The sequence below is a fragment of the Vigna radiata genome, chromosome 6, assembly GCF_000741045.1.
Source record: "Vigna radiata var. radiata cultivar VC1973A chromosome 6, Vradiata_ver6, whole genome shotgun sequence".
Classification (NCBI taxonomy): domain Eukaryota; kingdom Viridiplantae; phylum Streptophyta; class Magnoliopsida; order Fabales; family Fabaceae; genus Vigna; species Vigna radiata.
The window spans coordinates 2,221,458-2,242,826 of NC_028356.1; the positions used below are offsets into that span (position 1 = coordinate 2,221,458).

The 21,369-nt window shown below is 33.9% G+C and overlaps 2 protein-coding genes across 3 annotated transcripts; both read right to left on the reverse strand.

Annotated features, from left to right (window-relative positions):
* Positions 1 to 7,342: 7,342 nt before the first annotated feature.
* Positions 7,343 to 12,082, reverse strand: LOC106765040 (probable receptor-like protein kinase At2g42960). Of its 2 annotated transcripts, none has more exons than XM_022781859.1 (9): positions 11,876 to 12,082; positions 11,548 to 11,744; positions 10,347 to 11,146; positions 10,153 to 10,257; positions 9,908 to 10,030; positions 9,101 to 9,271; positions 8,888 to 9,017; positions 8,569 to 8,778; positions 7,343 to 7,807 (listed from the first exon to the last, which is right to left on the reverse strand). In XM_022781859.1, exons 3-9 carry the CDS (start codon positions 11,012 to 11,014, stop codon positions 7,694 to 7,696), a joined length of 1,521 nt encoding a protein of 506 aa, XP_022637580.1. In that variant the 5' UTR covers positions 11,015 to 11,146; positions 11,548 to 11,744; positions 11,876 to 12,082; the 3' UTR covers positions 7,343 to 7,693. The 2 variants fall into 2 exon arrangements, with proteins under 2 accessions (XP_022637580.1, XP_022637579.1); XM_022781858.1 differs by having other exon boundaries at positions 11,842 to 12,082.
* A 1,641-nt stretch (positions 12,083 to 13,723) lies between these two features.
* On the reverse strand, positions 13,724 to 17,476 carry LOC106765039 (cellulose synthase-like protein D4). The gene is made up of 5 exons (XM_014649525.1): positions 17,019 to 17,476; positions 16,498 to 16,887; positions 15,605 to 16,409; positions 14,761 to 15,521; positions 13,724 to 14,687 (listed from the first exon to the last, which is right to left on the reverse strand). The coding sequence occupies exons 1-5, from the start codon at positions 17,474 to 17,476 to the stop codon at positions 13,724 to 13,726; spliced, it is 3,378 nt and encodes a 1,125-aa protein (XP_014505011.1).
* Between the last annotated feature and the right edge of the window lie 3,893 nt (positions 17,477 to 21,369).

A 21,369-nucleotide genomic window follows, 5' to 3' on the forward strand; every position in this document is an offset into this window, starting at 1 on the left:
TGCTCGTATCCTTTTGCTTGGTGCCCATATTCCTGTCTATCACTGGGGAGATGCCATCTTAACTGCATGTTATCTTATTAATAGGATGTCCTCCTCCTCTCTTGATAATAAAGTCCCTTTCTCCATTTTGTTTCCTAATGATTCTCTCTTTCATACATCTCCCCGAGTGTTTGGTTGTGTATGTTTTGTTCATGACATGTCTCCAGATCTAGACAAACTCTCCGCTCGCGCTCTCAAATGTGTCTTCTTAGGCTATTCCNGACTTCAAAAAGGATATCGGTGTTACTCTCCTGAAACTAAGAAGTATTACATGTCTGCTAATGTCACTTTCTTTGAACAGACTCCTTACTTCTCTCCATCTGTTGAAGATGTTTCTATTCTCCAACAAGTCCTTCCTGTTCCGATGGCTGAGTCAAATAGCTCCACTGTCTCTGTCATTCCAAGTGTTGATCACTATCCTCCTGCACCCGGTTCTCCACATACTGAGATCATCTCACACAGGGCCCCAATGGATAGTCCACCTCCCCAAGACAATGGTGAATCTCCTGCTTCAGATTCTTCTCCCTCGTCACCTCCTCCTGCGCCTCCTGGTGCCAATGATTCAGCATGGCCAATTGACCTCAAAAAAGGTACTCGTTCCACTCGAAACCCCCATCCCATTTATAACTTTCTTAGCTATCATCGATTGTCGCCCTCCTATTTTTCTCTTTTATCCTCAGTATTCTCTGTTGTTATACCCAAGAATGTCAAAGAAACACTTGATCATCCTAGATGGCGACAAGCTATGATTGTGGAAATGCAAGCTCTTGACCACAGTAATACTTGGGAGCTGGTGCCCCTTCCCTCAGGCAAAAAGGCAGTTGGTTGCCAATGGGTGTATGCAGTTAAAGTCGGCCCTGATGGTGAAATTGATCGGCTCAAAGCTCGGCTTGTTGCAAAAGGTTACACTCAGGTTTATGGTCTTGATTATTGTGACACTTTCTCTCCTGTCGCCAAAATGACTACTATTCGCCTCTTCTTTGCCATGACAGTCATTCGTCACTGGCCACTTCATCAATTGGATATCAAGAATGTCTTCCTACATGGTGATCTTGAGGAAGAAGTTTATATGGAGCAACCTCCTGGGTTTGTTGCTCAGGGGGAGTCTGATATGGTATGCAAAATGCATCGATCTCTATATGGCCTCAAGCAATCACCACGTGCTTGGTTTGGAAAGTTTAGCTCCATTGTTCAAAAATTTGGGCTAAAACGCAGTGAAGCAGACCATTCGGTTTTTTACTGTCATTCTTCTCTTGGGAAATGTGTTTACTTAATAGTATATGTTGATGATATTGTCATTACAGGAAATGATGTTGTTGGAATATCTCAACTGAAAGAGTACTTGTGTAGACATTTTCAAACNAAGGATCTTGGAAGTCTGAAATACTTCTTAGGCATTGAAGTAGTGCAATCAAAAGATGGAGTTTTGATCTCCCAAAGGAAGTATGCTCTTGATATATTACAAGAAACATGCATGATTGATTGCAGACCGGTAGACAGTCCCATGGACCCAAACCAGAAATTAAAGATAGAAGAAGGTGAATTATTCTCTGATCCAGAGAGGTATAGGAGACTGGTTGGAAAACTGATTTATCTCACTATTACAAGGCCAGATCTATCCTTTGCAGTTGGAGTGGTTAGTCAGTTCATGCAGGCCCCATGTGTTGACCACTGGAATGCTCTCATTCGCATTCTAAGGTATGTTAAAAAGGCTCCTGGGTAAGGACTATTATATGAAGATAAAGGAAGCATTCAAGTCTTTGGGTATTGTGATGCAGATTGGGTAGGCTCGCCTATTGATAGACGGTATACTACGGGATATTGTGTTTTTCTAGGAGGAAACATTATTTCATGGAAAAGTAAGAAACAAAATGTAGTAGCTCGATCAACAGCGGAAGCTGAGTATAGGGCAATGGCGTCACTAACATGTGAACTTATATGGGTGAAACAATTCCTTCAAGAGCTTAAATTCTGTGTCATCCATACTATGAAGATGTATTGCGACAATCAAGCTGCGTTCCACATTGCATCAAATCCAGTGTTTCACAAGAGGACTAAACATATAGAAATTGATTGTCATTTTGTTCGTGAAAAGTTGTTGACTAAAGAAATATGTACTGAGTTTATTGGGTCAAACGATAAACTCGCAGATGTATTGACTAAATTATTGAGGGGTCCTCGGATTGAGTTTATTTGTTCCAAGCTTGATACATACAATTTGTATGCTCCAGTTTGAGGAGGAGTGTTAGGATATTTATCTTAGTTATCATGATTATATTGTGTCTAGGGTTACTCTAATTATCATGATTATATTGTGTCTAGGTTACTCTAATTATCATGATTATATTGTATTTAGGTTACTCTAATTATCATGATTATATTGTGTCTTGATTACTTTAATTATCATGTACTCTTGTATCAATTTATTATTATAAATAGAAGATTATGAGAGATCAATCAAGCCCTCTAGAATTATTTTACCGTTTAATTCTCAAGTCCACCTAAACCATATATATGAAAGTTAAAATTGTCTATTTTTCTTTTGAGAAATAAATAAATTGTTAGAGAATAAATCAGTGTTTTTTGTTTTTTTTATCCATTCGTAATTTCCCTCAAAGAAACTATTTTTACTCAAATTATGGTGAAAGGTACAGTATTTATACACACTGTTTCATTCCTTTACCAATAATCTTTCAAACAAGGATGCAAAATTTTTTATTTCAATTAATACACTGCATCCATTTTTTTTCATTTTATAATAAATCCAAGCATATAATGTGAATTCATTGCACTTACGAATTATAGACATATTTAAAATTATTATACAAATATTATAATATCCTAACGATCACATAAATATCTTTTCCGCTCTCTTCAAAATATGTATTTCTTTGATTTAATATATATATATAGAGTGTGTATGTGATACTAATATTATGCTTTATCACAGTTATGTTTTATATATATTATTATATAATTTATAAAAACCTATGGGGTCTCTACACTTTTGTTATATTACTTTTGGCTTGTGTTGTGTGTACTTTGTAGATTACATACTAATATTATTGTTTAGTTTGATTAGATCCTCATTTGTTATTCAACATTTATTTTAACTAATTTAAGTCATAATTAACTAATTTTCTTTGTGTATACATTCTTTAATTATTTTTTCCCTTCATATGAGCTCTTGATTATAAGTTTTTATTACAATTGATCAATAATCTTCGTTTACCTATAATCTGGGTGTTTTTTTTATTGTTAGAAGTCCCACATCGATTAGAGATGAAGCCAATTTATAATATATAAATGGGTGCAAACCTCATCTTACAAGTCAATTTTGTGTTGTCGGACAGTTATTGGACCACCCAATTTCTATTATCACGCAGGAGATGTCTATACCTCGGCATTTTACACATCCAATGGTTCTATATATAGGTTAAGAAAAAAAATTCTTGTATAAAGAACAACTATTTCAAAATAAAAATATAAAGTTTCAAGTTAAATAGAATTTATTTTAAACATAATTAAATAAAAATTAAAGAAATAAAAATATAAGTTTCTCTTAAAATTCCTCAACAATGTAAGATTCTCAAAGCTGACATGTATGGAAATCACAAGAAACATAATTTAAGAAACTCTTATAAAAAGATGATTGAAGATTATATTCCTCATATTTTTTTTTTGTCTTTCTAAACCATTTAAAAGTTAAATATATAAAAAAAAAATACACTGTAAAATTAAAAGGATATATTTTATTGACACATTTAATTTTTCTGATTAATACTCACAATTTTCTGCTAATTCACTTTAGACTATTGAAATCTGTCACATGTTAATTATATGGCATACAAAGTCAAAGCAGGTGAAGCTAATAGGGTTGACTAGCTGAGGGCTGCTTCAGTGTTCAAAACATTATATAATCACTAAATAAAAAAAATATAAATTTACTGTTAATTATTAAAAAAAAATTAAATAACTTTGGCTCTTTGGATAACTGATGACTTTGAGGAAACGAGGAAAAACAGTAATTCTTAAAAAAAAATGTAATTGAGCAGAAGACAAATAAAAAGTGACAAAATGTATTTTGTTTTTTGATGTGGTTTTGTAGATGGCAGAAGTCATAATCATAATTGCCATAAAATCGGTTTACCATAATTAACGGAAGTAATTAAGAAACTGTTTTTAGCATCCAAATTCCAAACTGTCTTAATTAATTTCATGAATGAATCATTGAGTGCCTCCATTATTGATTCATTGTTTGCTCTGCCGCCATTGAAGCTTTTTAATAAGCTTCACCTTTCTCTCGACAAAACTTGAACCCTTAACAGTTTCTTTGTCTCCTGTGTCCGCTTTTAGTTTATTCTAATTCTATCAAACATTACAACAACAACAACAAAAATTACACCATGTCTACCTTTTCTATTAAATTTTACTGATATCTTCAAAACCCTATTTCGTTTACACTCTTGTTATCCATGAACCCTAATTTCACTCTGAGAAAGAACCATCCACGAACCCTAATTTGTAAAGAGTGACAAACAACTGAGACTAAAAGAATGGTTAGAAAAGAAAACAAATAACAGTTGACATGGAATAATAGCATTATATAGTCTTGATTATGAAAAAGATTTGTCAAAATTATCAATTAGAAGTAGAATTAGACATACAAATTTAGTTTATAGAATGAAGTTATTGTTCTTACACCATTTTTCTTTACCATGTTCCCAATGGCTATGAACAATTACAATTCACTGATATTGAAAAGATTAATGAATCACAACTTGTCCAACTTGTCAACATTATCAGTCCTACTTTTGTCTACACATTCGAATACAAACAAATATGAAGTTGTTACCCAATAAAAGTTTGAGTGATATGCAAGCAACATCTTATATATATATATATGCATGTATATATATATATATATATATATATATATATATATATATATATATATATATATATATAATAAACAAAATGTTTCTTTAATGGCAGAAGAGTTAAAACTTATCATGTTTTAAGCTTGTATCAGAAATCTCTATATAAAATAAATGGTACATCAAATAATTTTCTTTATACATAGCTTATTTCAAATTCTATATGCAGTAGCTTCTGTACAATACACTGGATATGGACGTGATTTTGTGTATGGATGTGTTTCCAAACACACATATGAAACACTGCATTAATGTAGCAAGAGAGAAGATGCTGGTGTGTACGAGAAGTTTTGAAGAAATATAAACAATCTCACAATCTTTCTTTTCAATCTGAATCGATTTTGTGGTTAAAAAGTGACAGATACTTGGAGCTATTTCTTGTAGGAATGAACTTGTTTTGTCTTTTTAGCAAATTCCAATCTCAAAGCAATGACCTAAAATGGTAATAGTTGCCATCTGATTCCAACTACATAATCAATGTGGCTTGAACTGCTAAATGTTAAGATCACGTTTGGAAATCTGTTGGTGAGTGGTGAATATATATATATATATATATATATGCAGATAAAATTGTGTGAAAAGTCATTTAGATGAAAGTGTCGTTTGTATAATCAGAGTTACACTTAATCAATCTGCAGTGGATAAAAGATACAATCCAAATATAAAAGACATCACCTTAAATCAATTTTAACCAAAACTAATAATGTTAAGTTCATCGGAACATACAAAAACATATGCTTTGTTTGGAATTGTGAACCAGTTATTGGAAAAAACTGTCATTGGTTCATAAAAAATGTAAAGTAAAAAGAAATAGGTGCAGTAAATATGATGAATACAGGTCAACATAAGTGATATATGAAATAGGTGCAGTAAATAACACGTTTGTAAAGGGAAGGAAGTAGAAGTCAAAAGCTGTGGCAATATGGGCCAAGTTGCCCCATTCCCCATGGAGCATGTAAAGTGATGGCAGAGAAAGATTGTTATTGATTATTGATGGAAGCAAGAAGCCTAGATGCTAGAGAAGCTGTCCCTGAAAATAGGTCTACTTTATCAGAATAATGAATTATTATGTATTCCACTTTCACCGTTTGAAGCCTTCAACTTGAATCATTTCTTTGACTGTCTGCCCAATAAGTACTTCCTCAAGAAACTCCAATCTATGCATTCTTTTTCCCTTGGGGTGAGAAATGGGACAATCAGTGAGGCTTCAAATAACAGATCAAAGTTAAAAGTTTTTCCCTTTCTCGTAGTTTCACTATACAAATTTTACAATTTAATCTATTTTTGTGAGAGATAAGATTCCTTCATGACACTGGCATCAATGGGACAGAAATTCTGTTGAAGAGAATCAAAAGGTAATCATAACTAGCTTAGCCATTCACAATTTTAGTGCATGAACCAACAGTGCAAAAGTGAGGGAAAATCTTATTCATACTGGGGTACTGTGCCATTCGGTGGTGGCATCTTCAAATGAAAACTTCACTCTGTAGAAATCAAACAATCTGAGTGCCCCTTTTCTTGTCAGATCTTTTGTGCAAGTTGGGATTTGAACCACAGATATGACATTGCTTTCCCTACACGTATAAGCACTTTTGTTGACTGTAGAATAAGGAATCAGATTGTTGAGAATATAACACAATTAAGTCAAAGTGCTGCTGCATGAGAACATCTGCAAAACTTATTTAACTTCTATGAACCGTATCATACATGGCTATAAGTTTCAAAAGCTTCAAACATTGTAGTATTTAAGAATCTTAATAAAACGCATATGTTTGTAACTTTTTCGAATAAATTATATTAACCACCTCTGCACTGTTGTGAAATTGTATAGATTTCCTATATTTCTTTAAACATTTACATCACTTGAAATTTTTAACAATTAACAAGGTTATATAATGTATAAAAGATATTTGTATAATATTTTTCAAACATAGTATAGAAAGACAGAAGAAAACAGAAAAAACAAAAACTGTAGAATCTCGCAAAAAATTCAAAAGTAGTTGTTATAATTTGCGCTATTTTTAGCAAGTTCCCTTAAGAAATAAACTCTCTGATGTTAAGAACGAGTTGTTTTAAGAAAAAACTATTCTTACACGTAAGTTCTACACTGTCACCACTTTGCAGAAAATCATCAGTACAAAACTGAATAATATCTTTCACCAAAACATCATGTTTTTTTTTTACCACTGCAAGATTATTTTATTAGAATGAAGATATAAAATGACATTAATTGAGTCTACTGTGAAATTGAATAAAAACTGATTTTTATCTAAAAATATCAATGAACTCATTCAAGATGCTTGAAAAATATATATCATCACCTGATTAATGTTTTATTGAAGCTGAAAGCAAAATGACAAGGAAAATGAAGCCAAATATTCGTTTCTCTTTCACTATAGCCACTCTCCAGCAGCATGCGACCATGTCAAGGGAATTAAAATAAAATAAATGAACAATCATGCAAGAAGACAGACCCCACATACATCTGTACAACACTAACACTCACCACCTATGTTCATTCAATCCTCTTTGCAAGGTTACTGTGTCATATCTTCAATGGCAACATTCAATTTAAAACAAAAAACAAAACCTTCATTATCCAAATGCATCAAAATTTTCTTGGGGGCATATAGTTGGAGATACGTGGTATAGATAAGTTACTATAACGTGTACAACGGGAATTGTACATGCAAGTTAAGCCATGGAGTTATCAATTTCTATCCTTGAGTTGTTTCAGTATGCCCCATCCTTTCAGCGTCAGATGGACCCGAAATATCCTTCGCAGTTTCAATTTCCATGTTGACAGTGCCACTTTTTCTGTTTCTTCTATCCTGAAAGTGATTATATCAATCTTACATTTTGATGATTTTTCAACATGTATACTTCAAAATTCCAGATATAAGCTCCAAAAAACTTGCTTTAAAATAGGACCTGGCTCTTTATATACTACAATGCATTAGAATGCCAAGTATGTAGAATGGTATATTCCCAACTTATGGCATCAATCATGCTTTCTTTTCTTGTCTTTTAGCTAATGAAGTAAAACTTCAGGAAGTATGTAGGCTGAAGAATACCAAAATTTTTTTGGGTTTTATGTGTTTTTAGTCCTTGCGAAAATGACAAACTTTGATATGGTCCTCGAGAGAAAAAATATTAGATTTAGTACTTGTAAATTCTAAAAACTTTGAAAGTTGTCGTTATCAGCAGTTATTGATGATGAAACGTGCATCTAAATGTCACATTACATGTCTTCCTAGAGTGATCATTAACATGATGCTTATATGCCCATCAAAAATACTATAATGTAGACCTTCTGAAAAAAATTAAATTTACAGGAATCATAAACAATTTTTTTACAAGGGCTAAAACCAAAATTTGTCAAAAAGTGACTAAAAACATATTTTACCCCTAATTTCCCCCAAGAGTTTTCATTCAAGTATTCATTTTAGTTGATGAAAGAATAGCCAACGCAGGCTTTAAGGAAATAATGTTAAGGATGCACACAAGGTTAAAAGGTTGCAAAAATGAGACTCAAACTCAACATCAATTAAACATCAGAAGTTGTATGAAATGACAGAGTATAGAAGGGAACCTCTCGGTATGGATATTCATCAGCTTCAAGCATTCTCACAACTTGACTCATTTTGGGCCTCTTGTCAGCATCAGGATCAATACATCTAAGTGCAACCAGAAGAGTTCGTTTCAAAGCACGCAAAGGTGGTTTAACTTCAAGGTTTGAGTCCACTACTTCTTCAGCCCTTCTTGTTCCTACCATCATTTTGAGCCACTCAACCAGATTAACCTGTCATAATGAGGATGAACAATATCTAATCACTATTAAGGATCATCACCTTCCAGTAGAAAGCATGGTTAGAACTAGCAAGCTAGTAGAGTTCATAAGGATTAGGCACCTCATTGGCAGGACGAGCATAGTCTACAGGATCCCTTCCAGTAACTGCTTCCAGCAAGAGGACACCAAAGCTGTAAATGTCACTCTTCTCATTTAACAAACCACTGTTAGCGTATTCTGGTGCCACATAACTGTAATCCACAACAGAAGTGAGTTTCCAGTAGTATAAATCCTTAAGTGTTAAAAAAGGGATAATGAAATTTTCTTTACATACCCAAACGTTCCCATTACTCTTGTGGTTATGTAACTTTCTCCCGAATCCAAAAGTTTGGCCAAGCCAAAATCAGAAACCTTTGCATTGAACTCATCATCAATCAATATGTTGCTAGACTTTATGTCCCGATGAATAACCTTTGGTTCTATTGCTTCATGTAAATAAGCAAGCCTGCCACCAGTAACAGTATAATAGAGGGGTTCATCAGCGTGACAAGGTCCACTGTTGAAACTTCCACAAACATAAATCTGTGACTAAGTAAAATATTAAAACTAAAGTAGGTCAGATTTAACTAAGACTATGTTTGAAATAATCGAAGGAATGGAATCCATTCCATCCAAAACTGCTCCTTATCTTCCCCCCAATATGGGAGTGTGAAACCAGTTTTTCTAATTCAATTCCATTTCCTCAGAAAAGATTCTAACAATGCAATGGTATTTCATTCTATTTCATCTCACTCTGTTCCAAACATCAATAGATATCCAAATATAGCCAAAGATTAGAGAGTTTACTCAGTGGTCCCATGGGCAGCGAGCTCTTATTGTTGTTTAATCTAAAAACCTAATGGGCTTAGATATTTCAACATGCTGCAAACTATATGAAAATATAAAGTCAATAGCATAATATTATCAAGAAACACATAAACAGACCATTAAATATATGTTGACATTCTCAAAATACAAATAGTAATAGCATTAATTAAAGGTACACACACAGGCTTTTACAATCAAATCTCACAGATGAGAGACTTATGATAATCAATCAAATGAGTTCGCAAAGACTGTACAAATTGCACACTGAACTTACGCTTTGGCTGTGCCAAGTATAACTTTCAAGCGGGCCTCCCAAGTAAGTGTCCCATGTTGGTGCATGTCTCCATGTAACCACTGTTCTAAGTTACCATTGTTCACATATTCATACACAAGCAGCCTGAATTTCAATTGGGAAGTACATTCATTATAACAGAAAGAGACATAACATGGAGAAAAGCTTCTGTTCAAATTTTGAACCAAGGAGAACCTAACTGTCACAAATCGAAGAAAAAAAATTACCTATGAACTCCCTCTACACAATATCCGAGAAGGCGTACGAGATGCTTATGTCTAACATGTCCTATAGCCTCCACTTCAACCCTGAATTCTTTCTCAGCCTGTCCCCTATGAATTCAATGTAGAAATAATTACACAAGTACATGTAGTGTCAGGAAAAATTAAAGAGTGCATCGATGATCAATAAATATCCTTACAAGTTGTTAAGAAGCTTCTTCACTGCCACCTCAATTCCATTAATCAGTATTCCCTTGTAAACAACCCCATATCCACCCTCACCAATAATGTTCTCAGCTGAGAATCGTTTGGTTGCCATTTCCAGATCTCTGAGTGTAAACCAGTGGCCCCACCCAAGATGAGAAAATTCAGGCAGGCCAACTAATGGAGAGGCAGTAGCCAACCCTCCATTTGACAATGTGGATTGTTTCTTAACATTCCCAGAGCTTCCTTCTTCAGCTGACATTGAACTAAATCCTCTCTCATGATGATAAATTGAGCTGCACTGACTGATATTATCAGGATCCCCAGATTTGCTGTTACCTAAATGAACTGATATATTATCTGAATTCTTATCACTTGTCATGTTATGAACAATAGGCATAAGCACATTTTCTGGTTGAACAAGAGAACTCTGCACCCCAACCTTGTCAACGTCGATATCTTTTGAGACATTTGGTATTTGGGATACAGAATACTTGTCCAAAGATCTCCTAGACTTTCTCCGAAACATCACCCATATCGATAATATACAAAGAATAAGCACTATAAATGCACCAACACCTACTCCAATCAAAACCCATCGTCTCAACCCCAAAAATGGAGTCTTCTTTGTCAATTCCCCTTTCAAAGAACTGTTGGATGACATAATTGGTTGTACCAAGTCAATCAATGGCGTCCCCACAAGTTCTTCAGCTGGTAGAACCTAGACATTCCCACCCAAGTACAGGATTCAAGTTAAGTACTCCATTCCCCTTACTCGAGGCCTTGAAACACACATCTGAACATTCCAATTTACAACCAACATTTCAGGTCTTAAACAATGCCATAAACAAAAAGCCAGAGTTTCAGCAAATCACTAATGCAATGTTTATCACGATTTAAGATAATCTAGAACTACAAAGTTTCCTGTAAACTATCTCAGGCTTCATTAGCAATGGCATACAAAATAAACAGAATCGTACATAATTCAGCAGTTTCAAAACCAATATTTGAAAGACATATTAAGTAATTTCATAGTTCATTTGGAAAGCAAAATAACCGGTTGAATGCTGATTATGAACACAATTTCTAATGAAAAGAAAAGGAAACCAGGAAAGAATCACTTATGATCCAAGCAAACAAAAGAGAAAGTGAAATGTATATCATCCAAAAAGTGGTTAACAAAGACAAAGCATTTACCTTTGTAGTGATCCAAGGTAGCTAAACTCCTGAATCTTCTACCCAAAGAAGCAACAGGTTTCACACCTCATTTTGAACCGACAAGAGACTCAATGTGCAAAAAATGCCCGATGCTGGGCAACACACATACCCTACAGCAGAATCCAGACGCAGCAAAAGATGAAGTGGCACACTAATAGGTAAAAAGTGGGGCCATGCTTCAAAAAAAAAAAAAAAAGACTCAGCGGTAAGATATTAAGAAGAGAAACCGGAATGGAATGGCAGACAAAAATCTTATTTTGATAGGAAAAATACAGAGTTTGAGAGAGTGGGCAACTGTTACTACTACTTTTGGAGAGAAGAAAGAGTAAATGCAGTGAAATGGTTGGTGGGTGTTGTGTCTGAGGGCAGGACCAGAACAAGCTGGAAAGGAAGCTTGGTTTGCAATGAAGGAAAGCAGAGGGAGAGAGAGAACAGTAAAGGGAAAGCAAATGTGAAATGAATAGGTATGTGTATGACACTGTTTATGGATGATGGCTGGTAGAAAGAAGGTTAAAATCTCTTTTTCCTCTAATTCTTATCAAATTTTAGTTTTTTAATTTGTAAAAATATTCAATTAGATTTCTATTAGATTTAAACATTTAAAAAAAATACTTTAATAAAAAGTAAAGAAAAAAAAGATTTTAGCTTTGAAAGAAAATAAGAAAATAAAAAACTGTAATGAGTAAGGAAGAAAGGTAAAGTAAAGTGAAGAGGGAGAGTGAGAGAGAGAGAGAGAGAGAGAGAGAGGAGAGAGAGAAGGGCCAACAACCTCAATCCAACATAACAGAGGGAGCTAAGCTAAGCACCAAATCTAGGCTTCCTCTGATGTCATGTCTGCTCACCAAACTGTCCTATTTGTGTGAAAAGGAAAAATCTTACGCAAATTTTGAAACTTGGCTTGGCACCATTCTACCATGCTTCCCCTTCTCATGCTAATTCAATTTGCCTTGGCTTTTGGTTTTTGGACATATCCTTAAAATTTTTTATAATTATTTTATTTTTATACTTTGTGTTAAATAAATATAAAAAGTATCACATTATTATCTTACCTTATCATCAATAAATCTATTTAAAATTTGGGTGAATAAGAGAGAAGTGATTTTTTCAATGAGAAAACATTAAGCGTTTTCTTTCCTAGTAAGATTAAGGGTTTTCTGATGGCAAAATAAAGCCACCAATAGAGAAAGAAATAGATACTTTGATTCCAAGCATATGTTTTTTTATTTATTAAAGATAATCCAGACAAAACCTTTCACTTTTCCATACCTTTTCAATATAATAATTACCATTTTGTACTGTATGTTATTACTACAGTTTTAAATTACTATCGGTTCAAACTGTTGTTAAAGTATTATTTTGTATTCAAATTTGCAAGATCTTACTTCATGAATGAACAGATTTTCTATACTTTTATTTTTAGCTAATAAATACAAAATATTGAAATGTATAAAATTGACAATGAGAATTGAAAATGAGTTATTCAGTTGCGCCTTTTTACTATAGGAAGTTGGTTTGATAGCGGGCCGAATATGTAATGGGCCCAATCACCCTACTTGTTTGGGTTTGCATAACTGACCACTTATCATGGAAGCCCATTTCTGTAAGTAAAGTTAGCATTTACTGCTTCAAAAAAATACACAAAAACGTGTGGCGAGAAATTTATTATATTGAAATGAAATATTAATTCTGTGATGTATTAACATCACAGAATTTATAACAATAATTCTCAACCAGATACAACAATGAAAATTTCGATATATACAAAAATAATTTTCACAATAGATTTTGTGAATTTTGAAATTTCATTAGACAATTTTAAAATTTTACCTTTCACAATTTGAATATTACATATATACATGTTTTAATCGAAAATATAATTGAAAAGGCGAAATAAGTGAGATGGACATGAATTACATGAAAATGAATAAAAACTAATTGGTATAGTGTTGTTTTCTTCCGATATACATGGACTCTAATTAACCTTTTTAAAATAATTCTAGAGCTAATTTTGTTTTCCTATTTATGTACGTAATAAGAAGGGACTAAATTACAGAGATGCATGAGGATTGTTACATATGTTAAGAAAAACTAAAAACACCTACGTTGCTTGCATGCATGCAGTATTATCATGATGCATGAAGCATACGTGGGTTTTTCATGGAAATTGAAAGTCTCCTCCAACACCTTGTCCGTCGCCACCTTGGGGAGGATTAATGGCAACCCAAAGCAGAGAGAGTGTGATTGCAATGAGACCAGACCACACATAGACGATGGTGGGTGTCTTGCCTCTCCTTCCCATCAACCCTTTTGCAAAAGGGTAGAGATGAGCAAGCACCCAAAAACTGAAGAATGCTCCTCCGATGAACTTGCTCCATTGTGGGTTTGCACTGTAAATGGTTCTAGAAAACGATACTACAATGCCGATGATGTTCATCATAGCAATCACAATGGGTGGAACCATCAAGGAGCTCCATTTCACTATGTACAAATCTGCATATATGTCGTCTTCATCATCTCCTGCTGATTTAGTTGTCAGAGTGAAGGAAATCTCAATCCCTGCAAGTACCTTGAGGAGTCCTTGCACCACAGCAGCCAAGTGAGCACTGGTTCCAGAAATAAGCCAAAACTGTTCATTTCTCCACCATTGCTCTAACTCCACACCGGACCATCTAACCTCAAGAACAGCCAATGCCACCAAGCATACGGTGATGAGGAGCAGGTAGACTAAGAAGGCGATGCTGAGAGTTTGGACGATGAAGAATCCTGAGAATAGAGAGAGCGCGGGGAGGAAGCAATACACAACGAGAAATAGGGAGGTGAAGGGGTAGATTCCGACATTGAGGTATGCCAGACGTTGGAGAAGCTTAAGGCGCTTACTGGCAAGGAAAGCGTTGTTCTGTGAGAAGAAGATTTCCACAGAGCCTGTGGCCCATCTCAGCACCTGGTGCAGTCGATCAGTCAGGTTAATCGGTGCTGATCCGCGGAATGCATCTCGCTTTGTTATGCAGTATACTGAACGCCATCCGCGGTTGTGCATGCGGTACCCTGTCACCACATCTTCTGTCACAGACCCATAAATCCAACCCACTCTGTCTCCCCATTCTGTCTTGTCCTCGTACCTGTACATACAATTTCACTAATTAAATGTCATGGTTTCATCGGAACTGCAAACAAAGTTTGTCTGTTACGAACCAACAAGAAATTACAGATACAGCTTCGGCTACAGTAGTTGCATCCAGTGGCTGGCGAGGTGCCCTAAGGACACCGGGTGGGCGTCCATACTTGATCGCAGGGTGATCCGCCAAAGGACGACCTTGGAACTCTGCAACAGGTATGCTCTCAGCCAACATGGTTGAATTACCAAACCTCTTAGGTAATAAGTTCACATCCAGATTTGAATCAAACTCGGTAGCATCCAAGGCCGGTGTTTCAGAGTCTTCACCATGTTTAACATCTTTCTTTTCGTCCATCTTGTCCACCATTGGAGGGTCGAATGCGTATAGAGCAAACCTCCTGAACATGCATCCGGTTCCCACGTACATCGGACCTTGAAGACCATCGAGGGCTCGCATGTTTCCGTCGAAAAACACGGTGTTGTGATTGGCATAACGATCTGAGGGGTCGATGCCTTCGAATCTCTGAGGAAACTGGATGTAACATATGTCCTCGCCACCTCTATCCATCATGAAGCACATACCTTCTCTCACTGCCTTGCAGTTGTAGATGTAGTGGTCACAGTCAAGGTTGAGAATGAACGGTCCGTTCGACAAAATTGCAGAAGCTCGAACTAATGCATTCATGGCACCGGCTTTCTTATTGTGATCGTAACCAGGACGTTTCTCTCGAGAAACGTACACAAACATTGGCAGCCTTGTATCTACTTCTGAGAAGTCTACAATCTTGTCATCTGTACTTCCCAACAGTGGATCGGGACTCGGTGGCTTTAACATCACCTATATTCATCATTGCATGTACATGGAAATTAAGCTAAAGTATATGTAAATGGCAGTGTATCAAAATGATATATGTGTGGTACCTGAAGTATTCCTGCATGATCACCTTTAGAGTGTTCACTAGAAGGGTTTGCCCAAGTACCAGGCCAGTGGGTGCCATCAGCCATCCATGTGGCTTTTAACACTTTGACAGTGTCGGTAGGGTCAGCCCCACTCTCCTTCATATGTTTCATCATCTTCATCTCCTCTCTCGCATTAAAGGCATCAGATCTTCTCCTGATGGAATCTGGAAGGCCATTTATGCGTACCTTGAACTCGTCATACTCCCTCTTTACTCTTCTTCTGTCTTTCACAAAATCTGTTCTGCTTTTGTTCTTGGTGGGGTCAACTTTCAAGCTGAAGTAACTGTCTGGATTTCTCGGCTCAATATTGTGTTTTCGACAAAAGGGAACCCATAAATCGGCAAAACTAGCAGCCTCAGCCATGGCTTCAAAAGTCAACAGCGCACCTCCATCATCGGAAATGTAACATGCAAGCTTCTCAACAGGATAATCAACCGCTAATATGGAAAGAATGGTATTAGCAGTGGTAAGAGGTGGCTCCTTCTCAGGATCTGCAGTGGACACAAAGAGGTCCAGACCAGGTAGATCAGATCTCCCTGTAGGGTTTGATGGGGATGGACTATCAAACTTTTCAAAAAGGACAGCTAGATCAGTGGAACGATTCACAGGACATAGCTTGGGAACTTGATCTAGAATCCATGAAAAGCCAAACCATATCTCACAAGTAATTGACATGAGCCACAACCATATTGCATCATTATTTGGATGTGTCACTCTCCAGTGTAAAAAGAACCCCAATACTACTAATCGAACAGCAATAAGACACCTGTAGATAGATGAACATTCAATAATAATTATAGAGATCAGAGGGACATGGATTTTGGTTCATTACTATATAAACCAATATAATTAACCTGTAAGGACTCATAATGCTTGAAGGAATTGGTGTTATACGGCTCAAAGGTTTCCACGGCTTCTCGTGATCAAGCATTCCTGCCTTTACCGCTTCATCACCATCTTCATCGAAGTCATCTTGAGGCCAATAAGCATTACCAACTCCGTAGGTACCATGAGTCTCGAACAACCACTTATTATGGTCAAATTCTCCATTCTGATTTCTTTTCATAACCGACATGTTTGAATTTTTTGAACCATTCGGTGCTGGTAATGATGCCAATGTCCCATTGGTAGGATAATCGTGGAGGTCTTCCTCGTACTCCCCCACTTTATACGGCTCCTTGCAACCGGGACACAAACCAGATTCTTTTTGTGCATCTATGAAGCAGTCTCTACAAATCTTGAACCTATAAATACGAGTGATAATTATTAGTTTGTCTTAATTTCTCAATTACGTAATACGTGAAAAATTAACACGTGCATGCATGCATGCATGCATTTTGATAATAATGAATGATGAATTTCCTGACATACATACCTACACTCACATGGAGTGATATCATTTCCTCTTTCATCCCTCATGACCCTGCCATCACAAATAGAACATGCAGAGCCTTTGGAGCCTGCCATTTGAGGATGAGTTACTTCAGAATCGATGACCTTATCCATAAGATGTGCTCTGGTTACACTGTTGAATCCCCCGGTGAATAAGGAATTGGAAACATACTGTTCTTCGGCTTTCATTGCAATGGATGTATCCATGGGTTGATTGTCAGGGGTGGGAGGTATATGAACGGTGTAGTTCATATAATCCCCTGATAAGTCTGAGGACATGTCAATGTCATCTTTTGACAGACTCACGTATCTCCCACTTGAAGTTCTTCTCGCAAATTTAACAGATGGTCCACCAGAAGTACTTCCTACTTGAGGACCACCGGATAATCCTCCACTGTTTCGTAGTGATTTCTTCGAAGCTTGCTTATTTAATGAAGACATTGTTCTAAATTCCTATACCTTAAAATTACATCTATCTATAATGTAACAAATTTCATCAAATTAACAAAATCTAGCCCATTATCCCTTTTTCATTCACCAAGAGAAACAAGATGCTAAACATGTTAATTACAGCTACAATCAAGGATAAGAATAAATTGAGATTTGTCAAAGTATAGAATGTTAGAAAAAAGGAAGAAGGATTTATGGTGTTCAGACCAAGTCCATCAAACTATCCTATTTTCGGCCTTTTCATTTCCGATATTATAGAAATCTGTTGCTCTCTATCTCTCTTTCAACATATACACTGTTTCCTTTTACAATGTTTCTAATTATGTTCAATCTTCAAACCTTCCTATTTTAAGTCCTTTGTTTCGTTGAAATTTTGTTTTTAAACTTTTTTTTTTTGGCTTATTTTTATACGATCAAACTATTTACATAACATCAAAATCATTCAATTCTATGGAAAATAATTACTTTTTTATGTTATGATTTCATTTATTGTAAGAACCTAACGTACCCAATTAGAATTTTAAATAAATTATTATAATTTATTTAATTTAATATAAAAGTATGACTTATTCTGTTCAAATCATGCTATAAAACTCAAAGTAAAAAATGGAAAATCTTATGTGAAACATACAGCCAAATTCTACAAGAATAAAAAAAAAATGTGATATAACTCACAAACAACCTTTTATGAAACTCTTCCCAAAAGGTTTGTAGATATTATATTTTCCATTTTTTGAAAACCTATTAATGCACACTAGCCGTTATGCCATTGTAAATTGAAATAGACATGATTGGAGAAACCAAACAAAAATGTAGCTTGAGAAAACAAACAAACAACCATTGGTTAGATTTCCAAAAAGTAAAAGGAAAACAGCTATTGCTAAAGTTTAATATAATAACAAGTGGACATGAAGGGACCACACCAAAGTGATATAAGGAACCAATGAAATAATGTCAATTTTTTCAAGAGACTTTGAATGAGAAAAATGCATAAAATACAAGTAAAAATGACTTGATAGATGAAGTATTGGACAAGGTAGAAATGTTATCCAACACATAACATGTATATCAGATAATGTTGTTTTTTATGAAAACAACACTAATGTCATCTACTGCTACTTCTGATAACAACTACTCAAATCTTCTTGTACTTTACATGGAGAACAATAGAGAATTATTCCATTCAATTATAATTTCAATGCAAATCAAAATAAGATAACGATATTTTAACAATTTTTTTATAACAGAATATATGTTATCATTTTATTGATATGTTTGAATTTATTCTGAAAAAATATTTGAAACAAATCAATCACAAACTGTTACGTATGCATTGTCAAAAAGTTGTAAAAAAAATTGTTAAAAAAACTTTTTCATCAAAATATATGTGAGATGAAAAGTGAATATATGTAAGATATTGGATTCAATTTGCATGGATTATTCTTTTAATCTCAGTTAATTGTGTATTATTGATTTTAAACAAGATTTAATAACTTTTTTTTAATTATTCATTCAATTACATGATGATATATAAGGAACGGATTGTAAATATGTTTCCACGCAAGTCAATTGATATGAAACTCTGAAGATATTTCATGTAGATATTTTAAGATTTTCATGAAGAAAAGGACATTTCGGATTTTTATTCTTTTCAAGTATAGATATTTTATGAAAACATTACTGTCTCGTTATAATATATTTATTTACTAATTAATAATGCTTTATGATGTTAATGGACTTGTTTTAACTTGTTTCAATATATCTTTGATATGATTTATGAAAATAAGTTTTTTTTTTTAAATTTATTCCTATAAATTTCACAGTTATATTTATGACATAAATTATTACACGAAATTTCTGTATTTCAAGTTAACGTCAAATTATAAGGAGGTAATTTAATTTAAGAATGGTTTAACCCATTGTTTTAATTATTTTTTAGTTCATTTTTTTTTATTAGAGAGAGACAATAAAAATAAATTAAGGTCATGTCATATCATGTATTCATAATGCAGTGCACGACACCAACCATGAAACATGTGCTCGACGTAACCTAAATAAATCCATCAATAAACTGTGAAATCGCTTATTCATATACATGAATATAAATATTTATTTGCAACCATTAAATTAAAATGAACTATTTTAATCATATTTTACTATTATAAGTATAGCGTGTTTTTATAATTTCAATAATACTTTTGTTATTATTACATACTTATAAAAATTAATATTTCTTATCTTATCTAGATGTTATCCCGTATTTGAGACGAAGATATATCAATCTTCTGGCATGTCTATAATTCAAGATGACAACGGAAACTTAAAAACGGTAAGAAAACTATGATTGAGACCAAAGCTTCAAAGAAGAAGAATTAAGAAATGTGAGAAAAGCAGAGTTTAATTTACTTGCTTTTATAGATGGGACAGCAAAAACATCATTGTCGTTGAAGCATCCTAAGCATCCCACCCTGTCTCAATATTCTATAAAATGTGAACCACTGCATATTCTCTGTATCCAACTAAAACAGAGAGAGTTGAAGTTTGATGGAAGAGAAGAGGAAGAGCAAGTTATGGCTGAAGAAGGTGTCATGGCCCTTTCGGTGGAAACCTCAGAAGCTTCAAACGACCATTGTAGATACTGTAGTTTTCAATATACTCTCTGTAGCTGAAGTTGTCGTGCTTGTCTCCACTCTCTGTTTCTTCTACCTCTGCTGTGGCTGCAACTTCTAATTCATGGTTCAGTCCAAAAGCTTCATCCTGTTTTACTTCTTTTGCTTCTTCTAGTGAATATTTATAGGAAGGATTAACAAAATATTATTATTATTATTTCATTCATTGTTTATTGTTACTGTTTTACTTTAATTGTATTAACAGGTATATGATTAGTAACAGAAACTAAACTTTTCATGAAATCCTTTATGCTCTGTTATGTCACAGATTCAATTTTCTCTTTTTAACCAACTTAAAGTTTCTTCTTCTCAAAAGGGCACTTTCTTCTTCAGACTTTCCTCTTGCTCTGTTTTATAATTTGAATAGCTAAGTTTAACTCCAAATTGGAATATGTGTGATTATCAGCTGAGATACAGGGAAAGCTTAGAAAAAAAAAATGTTTTTGAATTTTTTATTAAAAATATATTGTTTTATTTTATTAATAAAATTTTATATCCAAGCATACATATTACTTTTTTTTTATTTCTGGATTTTTAGTTTTTAGTTTGAGATGAATAACATGAAGAGAGTATGAGTTCTGTTTTGGTGAACAAATCTCTCAACCATTTTATTTGTCAATGGTAATGAATAGTAATTATGTCACAATCCGTGTGTGATATATTGATATGATTATCTATTTATAATTATCTAGTAATGCTTAAAGATATTTTCAATAATTACATTTGTAAGAAAATGTACAAATTCAGATGACTTAGGTCTAAAATACTTAATTTATTATCCATAAATTATTTATTTAGAAAAAAAAATATGAGACGATATGCAAACATTCTAGTATTTCAATAAATAAAGTTAAATTATAACAAAAAAGAAATATATCCAGTGATAGTATTCATTAGAGATTTTTGGAGTTAGATAAACAAGACTTTTAAACAGAAATATTATTTATTTGTTTCTGTTGTATAGATTTATAAACTAGCACTTTTAAAGTAAACCGAATAAAATAAAACTCGATTGAACAAGTAAAAAAACAAATGAAAATTATAATATTATAAGTATTTTCTTCATATTTTGGATTTTTTTTTAATGATACTTTCCTTAAATATTTGTTTAAAAATTATTATTATTTATTTAATTATGCTTTGAGTTATAATTTATTTTCTTCGATTAAAATTGTTCGCTATTCATTTATTTTATACTTATAAACAAAGATATTA

What these genes read in the sequence shown, in the direction of transcription:
- LOC106765040 (XM_022781859.1), bottom strand. Translation starts at nt 11,014, where the DNA reads ATGTCATCCAACAGTTCTTTGAAAGGGGAATTGACAAAGAAGACTCCA. An exon ending in AAGAAGCTTCTTAACAACTT is followed by an intron (nt 10,258 to 10,346) that starts GTAAGGATATTT and finishes TTGAATTCATAG; the next exon opens with GGGACAGGCTGAGAAAGAAT. An exon ending in AGAGTAATGGGAACGTTTGG is followed by an intron (nt 9,018 to 9,100) that starts GTATGTAAAGAA and finishes TGTGGATTACAG; the next exon opens with TTATGTGGCACCAGAATACG.
- LOC106765039 (XM_014649525.1), bottom strand. Translation starts at nt 17,476, where the DNA reads ATGTCTTCATTAAATAAGCAAGCTTCGAAGAAATCACTACGAAACAGT. An exon ending in AGCATTATGAGTCCTTACAG is followed by an intron (nt 16,410 to 16,497) that starts GTTAATTATATT and finishes ATCTATCTACAG; the next exon opens with GTGTCTTATTGCTGTTCGAT. An exon ending in ATCATGCAGGAATACTTCAG is followed by an intron (nt 15,522 to 15,604) that starts GTACCACACATA and finishes TGATGAATATAG; the next exon opens with GTGATGTTAAAGCCACCGAG.